This window comes from Camponotus vicinus, unplaced genomic scaffold, assembly GCF_025532165.1.
Source record: "Camponotus vicinus isolate PSW18456_S1 unplaced genomic scaffold, iyCamVici1.0 SCAF_1, whole genome shotgun sequence".
NCBI lineage: Eukaryota > Metazoa > Arthropoda > Insecta > Hymenoptera > Formicidae > Camponotus > Camponotus vicinus.
Window position 1 is genome coordinate 9,213,588 of NW_028141945.1, and position 15,417 is coordinate 9,229,004.

General features: G+C 37.7%; 1 protein-coding gene across 5 annotated transcripts in view; it reads left to right on the plus strand.

The window, feature by feature from the left end:
• Positions 1-12,817: 12,817 nt before the first annotated feature.
• The window catches only part of LOC145972769 (uncharacterized), a 60,231-nt gene continuing 57,631 nt past the window's right edge, over positions 12,818-15,417 (plus strand). For all 5 annotated transcript variants that reach the window (XR_014439284.1, XR_014439285.1, XR_014439287.1 and 2 more), the window contains exon 1: positions 12,818-14,975. Coding sequence is in view for 2 of the 5 variants with exons in the window: in XM_083101700.1 (XP_082957826.1) it covers positions 14,006-14,975 (970 nt within the window). In the remaining 3 variants the exon portion in view is untranslated. The remainder of the gene's footprint in view (positions 14,976-15,417) is intronic.

Consider the following 15,417-nt stretch of genomic DNA (forward strand, 5'->3'; position numbering starts at 1 on the left):
AGCGAATCGCTCGTAGCAGTTTTTTGTAATTTATGTCGCAGCATTTATATTAAAATGTCTATATCTCAATCCGAAAGGTGTCCTTTAATAACGAATCGATTATACAGCCAAGATTCCGATCCCACGAAAATCTCTGGTCTCTCCAGTTGACTGCCACTGGTTTGCGAAGTACCGCCCCCTTGTTTGAGAAACTAAGAGACGAGACATGCCTGCACGAGTGCCTTCTCCTCTCGTTTCTTTCCTCTCGTTACAGCATCGTTCTTCTTCTTCTTTCCTCTCTTTCCCTCTTCTATCAGTTATTCTTGCCCTCTTCGTTCTCTCTTTCCCCTTTCGCTTTGGAGGATGGGATTCATACGCTTCTCCCCGTTCCTTCCTCGTCGCACTCCTCTTTCTCTCGCTTCTCTATGGTGTTCCACTTCTCTCGCTCGCACTCAATCCCCTCGACCACCTTCCACCTTGTCGATGGAAGGTGTGCTGGTTCGCGAGATGGCCAGTAGTTAGCACTCCATTACACATGGTTACCTATCATCAGAGCACGCCAACCACACGATTTGCTCCCCGAGCCCCATGGATATTCATGGGCCGTAAGTAACGTGCTTCGTGGTCATCGTGTGGATACGAGCGAGGGATATCGGCGACACGAATATCGGTTGGGGATAATCGATCGCAGACGGTGAAAGTATCAACAACTCACGATATCTAGATTGTATGATATATATTCAAACGTATTCTAGCATGTGTGAGATATTCTTTTAAAGAAAAAAAAATTAAAATATAAAAAGTTTTTATTTTTTATCCAAACTCTCTCTCTTTAATATTTTGCCAATTTTTTAAATAGAACGTAAGCAACTTTAATTTATATTAAATATAAATTAGACAAGTATTATTAATAATATATACTAATATGATTGACTCTATATGAAGGGTCCACTCATTAGTCTATTTTTTTTGTATATGCGATATTTATTATATGTTTGTTATCTCTCAAGTCGCGGACGGAATAATTAAAGCTTATCAAGAGGTAACGCCGAGCGCATCAAGAAGGTATTTGCTCAAATTGCCGCATAATTGCTTCGTTGAATACATTGTAGTTATAAATACAGACTGTTAGATATTATATGTATATGTATGTGTATGTGTGTGGTGGGGGGAGGGACTTCCTACCTAATTAAAAATGATTACATAGTATCATAGATGGAAGGGAATAAAAATATGACGAGATCTATTTGCGAATTATGATTAAAATTAGAAATTACAAGGAAGCGAGGTCATCGAGTCGACGAGCCGACCCGATGCCGATGAGACGTTTTATCTCGAAAATTAAGCTAATTGCGAGTGTAATTAACATCATCGAATGTAACACTCCGCGCCGCTCTTGACCACTTATGGATATTCATGAGCAATAAGCAACGCGAAGGATGTTGTTCTTCCAAGACCGGCACCGCGCTCTTTAACGTAACGCCGCGGACTTAATTGAAACCAGCCAATGAGATAATTATCTATTATATTTACATAAATTCGAAAAATCTATGTAATATGTAATGAACTTTAAGAACAGAATTGGCGCTAGATACGTAATCTGTGAAAATAATATGTTATTTAATGTGATGCTTAAGCTGACAAGGATCTACTTATCGCAATCATTTACAAAATATTTCTTCTGTAGAAATATATATTCCATAAATTATGAAATGTTATAATTTAAAGATGTACTTATCGTTATCATTTACGAGATTTTCTCTATAAAAAAATATCCTATAAATTTTATATAAAATTCTACAGTCGCTACAAATATGAGCGATAAATTTCATAATTTGTAAAAAAAAGTAATTAAGAATATCAGAATAATATAACGCAAGTTTCGATAATTTTGATAAATCAGAATTATGTAAATAAAATATTTTACTTTATACAAATATTTTGTTTTAGATATTTTAATAAAATCTGGAATATTTTATATGCGTTATATTACGATAATTAAAAATTAATTGCTACTGCGGAGATAAACGAACAATTTTACAATAAATAATAATTATATAAATCTTTACTCACGTAGGTTGCTCTGCCGTCGCCTGATGCCTCCCCAGGGCTCCTTTTCCTCTCTTATTTAGTTGTTGCTCACTCATGGCATTTACACAGTCACTCGCGAAAACTAGATTAATTACGATAGTAGAATATGACACTATCGCGCGATCGACAGTTTACACAGCACTCTCGACTGTTAACGACGTATACACATTTGCTACGCATATTATTACGACGAGTAAAAATAAATCCGCTCGAAAATTATATGGTTAAATTAACGTGAAACTTTTCACGACATTGTTATTTTTATCTTTAATAGTATAGTATGCTTGCATCTTACAACAATTTTAATAATTCGCAATATTTAGCAAGTTAAAAATATATAAATAAAAATTGAAGATAAATATCTGCGGACTGCAATATTTCAAAATATAATTAGATTAACTGATTTTTACACGACATATTTCGATGGAGTAAATCTCGCGAAATACGTGTTTATACGCAAAATACGATTACATTTCTTTATTAAACGTGACTCGAAGTCAATCCGAATTGTATTTACGATTTATTTTGTTAGTGATAGAAAACCGTGCAAATGACATTGGCTTCGCTTCGATATTGCTATTACATGAATCGAATTAATGGCTGATTAAAATGCGATGAACCAAAATATCCAATAAATCGAAATTATATATTGCGAATACATATAATATATATACATTCCGCGAAATACATATATCATTAATACGTAATATTAGTCATAAATAGGCATGTATTATTAATATTGATTAATATCATTTCATTATTTGCATCAAATAATCATCGCCGATCGTTTATCGTAAAAATTAATTAATTTGGTGGACTGACTATCATTAATTGTAATAATTAATAAGAAAAATAACAATGTTTCGAAAAGTAATACTACGACACACGGAACGGTTCGCGTCACTGCCTCTTCGCTCGAGTGTCGTCACACGAATGACAAGGTGACCGCGCGTCAACAATAGCTGTGTCGCGAAACACGAGCGCCGTACGTCGTGTTATTGTGACCGCCCCAGCAGGGAATATATTTAACATACTATAAAATAAAAATGCGCGTACGAGAAATATTTTGTTCCTTAAATTTTTTCAATAAATTATTAATTAGAAATTATCCATTATTAATATTATTAACGAAAGTGTCCATATATCACTACTTCTCGTTATTTAAAATTCTCGATTCTGTGATTCGTGTATTACCGTAAATTCTTAATTCGAAAATTATGTAAATTACATGTAAATCAACGAAAAATTTTAAACATCACGCGAGATGTATTTGCAATCAAAGTATCGTTAAGAAACAATTATATTTGTTATCATAATAATACGATAATTTATAATTCCTGTCTGCTATCGCGTTTCGATTTTATTTATTCGACATGCTTAAATCACACAAAACATTTGCTTGACTACATAATCATCTCTTCGACAAGCTTATAAAGTCGTCAATCACGAGACTCAATTAATCTAATTTTTAATTATTCATAGAGAATAATCACGTTTGGCGTCTTGTATTTTATACATCGTGTTTCTTTCTCTTTTTCTTTCTTTCATATATATGGAGTCTTTTCAGTCCTTATAATTAGATCAATAACCATCGTCGCACCATACTCTTGTGTGTCGTTTATCGGAATTATCTGTTACGGACTAATAATTGCTAATTATAATTATAAGGAAATAAAATATATATAATTAGAAGAAATGAGAGAGAGAGAGAGAGAGAGAAAGAGAGAGAGAGAGATGATGTTTAATTGGTGTTTGGTTGGAATTCGACACAGATGCGTAGCATTTTGCGGCCTATGAATGAATGTAAACATTAGCGCGCTATTGTTTACATTCATACATATGTACGTATTTTGGCCTTGCTTTCATTTTTCATCGCGACTCGAGAGAGTCGTAACGCAACAAAATTCGTACGTCGAAACACGATAATTCTCTAAATATTTAATTTATTAATAATTCTCTAAATAATTAATTTATTGTAACTTGTCAAAAAGTATATTGCGCGAAAGTTATTTGATCTAAATCTGTTGTATAAATCTAACTATATTCTATTTCAAAATTCGCGAATATTAAATTTCTTTTTAATTTGTATATTTATTCGCAAAATAATTGCTCCAAGATGATAGCAAAAGTAATTAGTGCAAATTTAGCCAAGTGATTTTCGAATGCTGATTTTCGCTCTCGTCGCAATATAATAAAGTGCGCAATATAATAAATCGTGTGATTAATGTCGGGAGTGTCGTATAAAGTGTCGTATAAAGCGCGATAATCACATTCTACTATCGTAACTAATCGAGTTTTCGCGAGTGTCATGAAAAAGCAGCGAAGATTAAAAGAAATCCTTTTCAAAGGAGGGCTAAAGAGGTATCGGACAACGACGTTATAATTGCAAAAGGTGAGTACACACATTTATAATTTATTTTTTATGAGTTGCTTTTAAAATTATAATAATTCATTTATCTTCACGTTAATAATCGATATTAAATTATTTCGTAATGTGTTTTTAAAACTAATCTTTGTAATAATTTGTAGCATAATTCTTGTTTCCGTTAACATATTTCTCGAAAGATTTAATTGTTTTCATATTTGCTTGATTTAAAAGATTTCTGTTTATATATATATATATATATTTATATTTATATTTATAAAATCTACGTTTTCGGTATCTGTTGAAATCAGTTTATTATCTCGAAACTGTTGATCATAATAAACACCTTAATTTTGCTTTCAAATCAGTTTTTTCTTTATTTTGAATATCAATAATTTCGATATTATCAGCAACTTAAAGTTACACCCGCGTATTTTAAGACTATTCAAATGAAACGCAAGAAAAAAATTTTTCAAATTCATTAATTTATAAGTAAATTAAAATATTTATAATAAAATATTTTCACATTAAATAATTATTTTATATAAGAAATACATATATACATATAATATATTTATGTAGTAATCCCCTCGCCAGTATCCCCGCGATGGAGAGATAAATGAGTTATTATAAATATAATTATTATAATAATTATAATTAAATAATTATTAATTAAACTTCACACTATTATCTCTCACGTATTAAGATGTGTTTTTATCTCGCGCCCCCGCGAATCCCCAAATGATTTTCGCCTCGGAGAAGATCGCCCTCTTCTCACGATCGGCCCGCCGTTTTACACCTCGGGCTTCCGCTTTCTCGGACGCGCGAGTTCGCCGCGTTTTTGACGGGGCGCGCAGAAAAATCGAGTGCGAACACAGCCGATCAATTTACCTTAAAGAGTCGTTAATTTTCGGTCGATGCACTCCCACTATCCCTTCGTGCCCGTCGACGAAAATTATATTCGTGCCGGCGATGCGCACGAGAAGCGGGGAGGGGTCTGCTCTTTTGCGAGGGGCCCCGAGAAAAGGCCCGCGGCGCACATAATAAGGCCGATCGGGCCTCTTTAATGAGGCATAATGGCCCCGGCAAGTATGCGTAATCACCGATGATGGCCTCGAACATGATTCCACCGCGTTTTCCAACCTCCCGGCTCGTCTCCCTGCGCGTCTTCCGTGCATCTCCCTACGACCTATGCCGCACGTTCATACACGGTGCGACGTGTACATTGTATAAAATAATAAGCATCATCGCGACACATGCCGCATGTATAATAGATTGTGCTGCGACCGTTAAAACGGTTAAGATTTTCTGGACTTTAAAGCGCGCGCGCGTGTGTGGTATATATCCTTTTTTTTAGTCGTAAACGCGAAATGGCTGATTATCATAATGGGTCTTATAAGCGTCCGGTGTGGCTTCTTGCGTATCACATAAAATTGCATTTCGCCATAAACGGTCGGGTTCGCCTTTTTACGCGAATCGTAACACCTGCACAGTTTTCGCTGCGAAATTTTCTTTTTTACAACGAAATAGAGTCTTCGCCGCGTTCTTCCTTTTAATAATTGCACCCGCGTTGCAGTTCGGTGAATCTTCGCGCGGTCGCTTAAATTTATATTTACTTACCGAGGTAAAACGACACGCAGCCTCGTTTATATGCCCTCTTCTGCCCGTCTTTCCTCCCCGAGCGTTTTAAGCTTGCGAATCAATTTAATCGAGCCTCGTCGTTCCAAGAAAATCATAGGTGCCGGTCGGTTATTTAAGATACGGGGACCGCGAATCGTCAGTGGTTCTCAGTCTTATCGAAATTTCGCCTGCGCATTCACTTCGCTAAAACATACTGCTTGTTATTATTCCGAATTTTTTATACGATGATCTATATGTCGAAGCTTTAGAATCTGAATTCGAGAATATTTTGATTTAAATTATACACTTTCTTCACGAAATGTGAAAATATACTCCTGGACAAAATTGACGCATAATTTTTTTCATTTTTTCTTTAAAATTTTTCGTTAAAATTTAAATATCAGCTTTTAAAGAAAAAGTGAAAAAAATTATGCGTTAATTTGATCCAGGAGTATATTTTCTTGCTACGAAATGATATAAAAAATTTATACAAGAAATGCTGCTCTAAATTATGAATTAATCAAGTATTATTAAATAAATCAATAATTTTTCTATTGACCAAAATAAATTTATTTATTCTAATATCATTATTATATATTCTATTCATCTGAAAATCTTTACTTCCCTCAATATATTATTGAAGCTTGAGAATCAACCATGCACATATTGATCTATTGAGTTAAGATTGTAAAAAAACGAGATCTTGAAAAATTTGACGATCCTGCACGTTGTATCTGCGGGTAGAAACCCCCTTAAGTGCCGCGTCTGAGATTTCTTATTAAGGACGATTAGCCTGAAAGTGGGCAGATCAAGTGGATGCACGTATAGCGGGGCCTCGCCTATATAAGTGGACGGTAATTGAATGTCAGCGTAACCTCGGTACCCCGGGCTTGTATTCCCCGGGACGAAAGTACAGCCGTGCGTTAGCAGGATACCGCTATCCTCACATAAGTCTGCACAGGGATCGTGACTTTTCGCAAAAATTCCGTCCATTATCTAAGCGCCCCTTAAGGTATAGAAAACAGGCAAAGCGCTATTTTTAACGTCCTGTCAAGAGCGGTGCAGCTACAAGAATAAAATTAGATTGAAATCCATTCGTATCTTATAGCAAGTGTAAAATGAAACTTAATCTTAAAAATATGCTACTTAGTTTGAGAGCGTAAATAAAATTTAATTTTACGTCCCTGAGATTTTTCCAAGATTTACGTTGCATAATATATTAATGGCTATTCAATTAATTGATGAAACCCGTTCTTTCTCCGAACGCGAAATTGAATACAGGCGTGAATACGATCCAAAGTATAATACAAGCTTAAGAATACCGAAGGTTTTTATGTTTGCACGTAGAGCTCGCTCACCTTTCTCACAGCCCGAGAAAAAAAAAGGTGAGAGCGACGCTCTTGGAGTTTCTTTGGGGCGAGTCAACGGTTCCCGACGGCGTTTCATTATGCCGACATTACAAGCTTATTATAATTGCGTCGGACGCGCGCGATATGTACAATGTACAAAATACGCGGGTCCGGATCAGTCAGAGAGAGAGAGAGAAAGAGAGAGAGAGAGAGATGACGGGGCCCCCGGTAGACGTCTCAAGACGTTTACAAAAAGCTTTTCACGACCGGGCCGGCCGTTGCAGAGCGAATAAATGGCCTGATTAAGCACGCCATTTTGCCTGTAATGCAATCCTTAAGCACATGCCGAGAAGAGGGAGAGACTCCATTCGTCCCGCGCCACCATTGTGTACCTCGCGTACATAACGCCTTCGGTCAATCATGCGGCTGGATTAGTCCCGCTCCCCTTTTTATATGCTCGATTACATTCGATTCTTTCGCGTAACAGACGAAACGCGCGCGCGAAGGGGGGAGAAGCCGCGCATCCTGGGAAATTAATCCTTTCTACGCAACTTTAACGAGCCTTTATCGCCTGCGACCGATTCTTAAATCGCCGAGCTCTCCGACCGGTTTGCATAATTGTTGATAATGTCGAGCAATGTGAAATTTATTTTGAAAGGAAGACTTCCAGTTCTTCATTTTTGCATGGCTTTGTCTCTTTAATTCATAATTATATCTTGTAAAATCTTTTTAAAACCTTCTTATAAATACCAGTTAATATATAATAAACTGTAATTTTAGTATAAATATAGAACTGAGAAAGAAAATCAGTGAAATCTCACTGAAAAGAATCAGTAATGACTGATTTTTCAGTGAAATTTTTTGCTGTCATATTCAGTGAAACATAAGATGCAAATGGAGGTGCAAAGTGTGAGCACTTTCACTGAAAATCAGTGAAAACTTATCACTTTAATTGGTGAATTTTTCACTGATTTAGTTTAAAAGAGAAAATTCTGCTTATTTATTTTCGCTTCCATTTTTCAATTGTCCAAAAGTAAAATTTAGTCTATTAATTTAATCGACTCTCTCTATAAATATTAAATATTTATAAATTTTTCAACATTATAAAGCTATAATCAATAAATGTCTTAAATAAACCGTCCCAAAACGCACATTTTTGGAGTATAAATCTCAATTGTATTTATTCGCGAAATATCAGAAACTCGATTCTTTCGCACGTAACGTTCTTTACGCAACGTACAAACGAAAAATTGAATCTCTCCGTTTGTTTGCGACGCGGAAACGCGGCCAATAAAGGGGTCAATTTCAATCGGTCGTGGAATACTTGGATCGGACAGAAAACGCGCGGATAAAGGAAATCCATTGTTGCTCTGGGGCTATCAAACAATGGCACGCACAATACCGACACAATCGCCAATTGTACAGTGGCCGTTATTTTTCTCTTTTTTCCTAGATCACTCCTTTGCCTTTCACCCTCTGACAATGGCGATCTAACGATTCTTGCTAGTTAACGAAAAATATCAACGGATTTGTCGAGCAGTTTCTGCGATTTTTTTTTATGTAATCCTAGAAACTAACTTTTTTTTCAAATAGAGTCAGTGTTTTTTTTTATATTTGTAAACGAATATTTTCTCTCCTCGGTAACGGTTTTTCGATCATAGAAGAAAGAAAACTGAATCAAACCGAAAATTATTTAAAAAGTTTGATATTTTATAAAAAAATGTCTTAGAATCTTGGAGCTATTGAGAGAAACATACATATAGACTTACACGTGCCACAATTCTATCTATAAGGGAGGGTTGAAGGAGAGGGTTGAAAGAAAGTATAATGGATTGAAAGTTCAGTTGTGGGGAATATAAAAGTTTTACCTTATTTTTTTCATTTTCTATTCAGGAATAGAAAGAAGAGATATTTGAGGTATTATGTGGAATTAACAATAGTTCGTCGATATATTAATTCTATCATTATGCATCTAGTTATCTTATAATATTGCATATTATCAGAAAAATGATAATCAACATTTAAACATAACAATGAGATACCAGAATGTGCCAGTTTAATATTAATCAAATTTCTCAAAAAAAAAAAAAAAAAACTTCTTATCAATAATCTCTATGCTAACGAAATACCATCATCGATAACTGATATTCCCAGCCGCTTCGAGAAATGCGAACAACTTCAATTTCGGTACAAAGGGTGAACGAGAGGAGAGAAAATCCCGCGGTCGCGGGGAAAGCGACGATGGGAGAACGGCTAAGAGGAGAAGAAGAAGAAGAAGAACCAGAAGGAGAAGATAGAGGAGATCGAGGGGGCTCTAGAGAGAAAATAAGAAAACGACGAGTCGTTGAAACGGGCGTGCTCGGGCAGCTCGCGCATTGGTGCACCGTTGTGCACGATGTGTGCACAGTCGCCATGCTGAATACCCCCACTTTTGCTTCACGTGTGGAGCACCTACACACATGCTGTCGCGGCCACACGCGCCGTCTTCGGTAGGGCGAGAAATCGAGTCTCACCAGCTCCGCCATGGGGGTCGCTTGTTGTACGTAACGAGGGACCGAGGGGGAGAGAGGAGACGAAAAAAAAAAATATACAAGGATCTAAGGGGTTGGATTTTCAGAAAGCCAACTCGCGCTGCGCAGCCTCCTCTAATTGAAGCAACCCTGACGGCTCGCACTACGCGATATATTTATTGGGATATGTATTTTATTTTATTTTTTTTTTTTGAAGATTTAAATTACCATTGTAACGTATTCTCAAAATAAAAAAAAGAGTATTCTTTGTGTGAAACATAATAATTCCACCGTATTTTTCTGCGACAATTAAAAATGTACCCGATAATTTTATGGTTGAATCGATTATAAAAAAATTATAGAAAAATTTGCAAGATATTAATTTTTTATTTTTTTTCTTTCTTTTATGTAGTATTATAATAATTAAAAATGCGCGCAGATTATTTGGTTTATTTTATGCAGCGAGACGCGCTACTAAATTAATATGATTGAAAGTATAATGACGCAAATCGTCAATCTGAGAGCGTCTACATTCGCGCGCGTTGTAAATGCCGTTTGATATCATTCGAACATATGTAACATTAAAAGTTAATCGATTATTCCTGGCGAGATGAGGGCCCCATGATTGAGTGCGTCCAATCTCACGCGATATGGCGTTTACCGAGCGTCTCCGATCCATCGTCGTTTGATACGTCGATTGATTCGTTCTAACTCCGATTAGACGTAGTGATTTAGCAAGGAATTTATTGTCGTTGATAGACCTCGCTCCATCGTCATAATGGAATATTTCTTCTTATAACATATCGAGCGAGTCGTTATCGATTTGCGAGAGAACACAATTTGCACGTGATATAACAATAATATTCCTTCAATAACAATATTTAGCATTTTAAAACTGAGTGACACTAACTGACACGTAATTATATTTAAAATATCTCTATGGAAATTATGTTCTTTTGCTACAAGATTTGCCACATCTGACGATAGATTATCTAACGATAGATAGCTTATTAAATTCAAATATCTTTTGGCAAAAATTTGATGGTTACACATGTCCACTTCAAGATTTCAAATTTCTATTTAAATAAAAAAAGGAAACTTGAAATTTTCAATCGAGTCTTTAAGAACGAATGAAAGATTATTATACGATATCTATTAATTAAAAAGTAAAAAGGAATGGCTAAAAAAATTAATATTTTGTATAAATGTCAATCAATGTATTTGTATCGTGCGCTTGTTGTCATCTTCGTCCTCATTTTTAGCGTGATTTCGAGCATTCCTTACGTTGATTACAAACGATAGTTAAACATCGCCCAAAAAGATAAACGTCAATTATCAAGTATTCGCTCAGTTGACAGCAGATATCCACGAGTGCTTTCAATACCATGACAAGAGCGTCAATTGGTGCCGTCGGCTGACGTCTTAATTGCACAATTACGTCTATCAAACTATACAGCGATATCGTTTTACCGTTAGGTCCTCCGTTAATTGTAGTATCACACAGATATTTGATCTTTAACGATCATAACTACCAATCGACTCGGACCATCGAGATTTGAAAGGTTCTGCGCGAGTTCTTTCTTTAACAGTGCGATCATCTTTTTGTTCGATGATCTTTTCATCTGATTTCTGTATCGCATTTAACTCAACAGCTAGTTTTTACCGACCGCAATCTCTGAAATTAATCGATATAAAAATTAATAGAAAGTTAAATTCTAGGCGCACAATTTGAAAGATGCTTTTAATTCGCTCGCAATTTATTAAAATAATATCTTTAAAGTTTCTTTCCACATTGAAATAAAAAAATCTAGAGAAATTTCAGTATCCAAGACAGGCGTACCAAAATTTTTTCATAAATTTCTTTCGCTTTTTTCCTATTTTATATTTATAGAGTATAGATTTTTTCATTATAATCTTTTTGTCTAGTATTAAAATTACATTCATCCCATCTTATAATTCATCGTGTCATCTATTACTGAAATAATAATTTGTTTTGCTTTTAACGACTAAATCATTTGCGGTAAAAACAATTTATTTTTAATACTAATAATATTTTTATACTAATAAAATTTTAATACTAATAAAATTTTTAATACTAATAAAATTTTTAATACTAACGAAGCAATAGTAGACAGATACAAATCTTTTTGCAAATCTTTCTTCTATTAGCCTTAAAAAGGCAGGTTAGGTTATTATACAATGAAAGGGTTATTATACAATTATTATACAATGAAAAAGAACTTCTTTCGAGGTGATTTTGTCAGTATTGTTAATTGAAATCTTTTGACCTCTTTAGAATTTTTTTTTAACCTGTCATCTCTCCAAGGAGAGATTTCATTATTCCCTAACAGCGAGAAAAGAGAGAAGAAACATGCGGAATCCGTACAACCCACAAACGAAACCTCTTCTTTCGTTTCTCCCGCGGGAAGGAGACGACAAGGAAGAGAAAGAGAGAGAGAAAGGGTAAGTCGCGGTGCGGGTAACCGGGGGAGAGAGGGTTGCGAGTGGGAGCGAGAGCCAGACGTATTAATTAAACGACTCATTTTCATCGCACGATAAAAACGCGAGTTTAACGCCCATCGCCGACTAATATGTCGCCCCACTGCAGCTTCTACATACCTCGCAGGAACTATGACGACCCGTTGCTGGTCCCGCATCGTGGTAGAACCAACCAATCGGATATCAAGCTTCAAGGTGCACGCCTAGCATCACCAAGCACGTCGAGCAACACCGAGCAATACCGAGAACCGCCCATCTTCATGGTCGATTTTCTGGTCCCCCACTATATGCGCAAAACCCGCTTCTACACCAAGAGGGTATCGCATTCGACGATGGTGGGATCTGGATCCCCACTACGGGGAGTGCACGGTTTAGCTCGTAATTTGCTCAAACACTAGCAGGCTCTCGCGCCAGAAACATCCGTCAGAGCTGGTGCTCGGTGCTCGTTCCCGAGAGCCGGATTTCACAAAACGCGTGTGTTTCTATTTCGAGACTTTAGGGCGTCTTCGTCTTGTTTTTTTTCTTGCCGTCAATGAGGTCGATGGAGAGTGCCGGACGTGACGTACGAGTGAGTGCTGTGAGACTCCAGTCAGTGCGACGGCGTTCGTGATTACGACGGCAGGTTGGATTGGTTAAATTGATTGACGTATGATCATCTGGTACACCTTGACGAAAGGCTCAATGCTCCGATGTATTACAATATATTCAATATACCAAGGGTAATAAACAAGAGTGTATATAGTGAAAAGTGGCACAAGCCTATATATATTCGTAGCAATCATTGTGGCAAAAGTACAATGATTTAATGTAAAGTTTTAACGGTATTTATATTTCTAATATCACATCTATATTTCTAATATCAAGGTGCAAATATAATGCGCTGAGTCTGATTGTATTCGTGTATATATTGCAAGTGCACAATATTAATACAAATAATTTCTTTCCAAGAGATGGAATGTCAGAAATACGATATATAATGAACATTCAGCATTATTATTATCGTTATAATACTTGATGGAAATTGAAAGTATAAAGAAAGCATCACATGCAACATTGAAAACATAATTCTATGTTTATGAAAAATGCTAGGAAGGTTTATCCTGAAGTGAAGGTGATTTAGAAGCAGGAAAGACGAGTTCGCGGATTAATTGTCTTGGTGATGCGTGATACTTTAGGAACTGGTGCAACAAGAAAAGACATTGTCGAACTATGATGTGAATACCTCTCTAGAACGAGAATTAGTGTGTCGCAGTGATAAACTGACAATGTTTATCCAAAGTAAATACATCTGGAAGTCTCTCCTAATTCATTAAATTATTTCATCATCTAAACTTAAACATACTGTGCATTCTTTTCCATACATATATATCACATAGCATGTTCTTGGACAATTTACTTTAGAATAATAATAAAATAGACACTTAATCAGTGTATCATCGACGGAGATCATTCGATCGATCCGAGATAGACGGCCTCAAGGTGGCCGCGACGATGCGGCGGATCTAATTCGGACGAATTCGGGAAACGCAGACGCGTCACGTTGGTTCCATCACAGTGGGTTGTCCACCAAGGAAGCGTACGATAATCGTACGATGATGCCGCTCGCGCCGACGCCAATCGTCCCGGTGCCGTCAAAGCCGAAGATCGGCTTCAGCATCGACTCGATCGTCGGCGGCGGCGGGCAGGGTGACCGTGAAGCGGACCGTTTGGACCGACTAGAGCGAAATCGAGGATTGCTCGAGATCGTCGAGCGCGACGATGGCAGCCCGATGGAGATAGAGGGCTCGTCGTCGCCGCGGGCGCGCCGGATCGCCGCGAGATCACCCGGTGTTCATTCCGAGGGCTCGGACCGGCCCGTCTCCAGAAGTTCCTCCGTCGAGTCGTATCCAAACTCGCGACGGACGCCGTCGCACGCAACCGGGGGTGGCGGGAGTGGGGGCGGCGGCGGTCACCATCACCATCATCATGGTACCAATCATCACGGCCATCCGCATCCGCATCATCACCACAATCTATCGGCGACGACGCATCTGGACTTCCGTGACCTCCGGACGACCGTGCACAGTCACAGCGACGCCTCCAGCCCGAACAACAGTCCCAGTCCGCCGCACAGGATATCGCACGGGGACTCACCGGTCGGTACGCATCCCCAACCACCCCCTGGGGTGGTCAGGCCTAGCCCCAACTACCTCGCGCCGCCGCCCAGCGCCGCGACTGCCGCCGCCGTGGCTGCCGAGCAGCTGAAGACTTTATACGGTTTACCCGGCCACGGTCCAGCGAATCCGCAGACCGGCCAGAACGAATATCACACGCAGCAGCTGGCCCTGGCCGCGAATTTAGCCGCGGCCCAGCACTTCCAGGCGGCGAATCTCGCGGTGGCGCTCCAGGCGCATCACGGCGCGTCACCTCACGCACCCCCGCACGGGCCCTACCCGCACGGTGGTGCCCCTGGCGGGCCTCATCCACCGCCTCATCCCCATCAACCACCCAGAGATAGCTACCCTCTGTATCCTTGGTTGCTCTCGAGGCACGGAAGAATCTTTCCGCACAGATTTCCCGGAGGTATGTGTCCTTCGTACTCGAATGTTTATTTGGCAGTTTGAAAGAAAATAGTATCCATATAATCCCGGATGCTCTTCAGAGTGCTTCAAGAATTAATGTTAGTACTGTATGCTATCAAAAGAGAGATTGTATTATTACAAATTTAGTCAAACATTTTACATGTGTTACACGATTTACATTGCTTTAGTAGAAATTAAGTTTCGCTATTGCGATATATTTTTACTTGGAATTAATTTTCCTCGGATTTTCATAATTTATTTTCGTAATTTATTAGGATTTACATATATTAACATTAACGAGAGTTAAGCGACATTAGTTTTAAATCGTTGAAAATATTTATTTAGCTGAATAAAAAAAGAAATGCGCTGTTTTTCGAGAAAATAAAGTATTATATTTTATAGCTTTAACAGCTAAGATAAATTTCGAATGAAGCCACATTGAG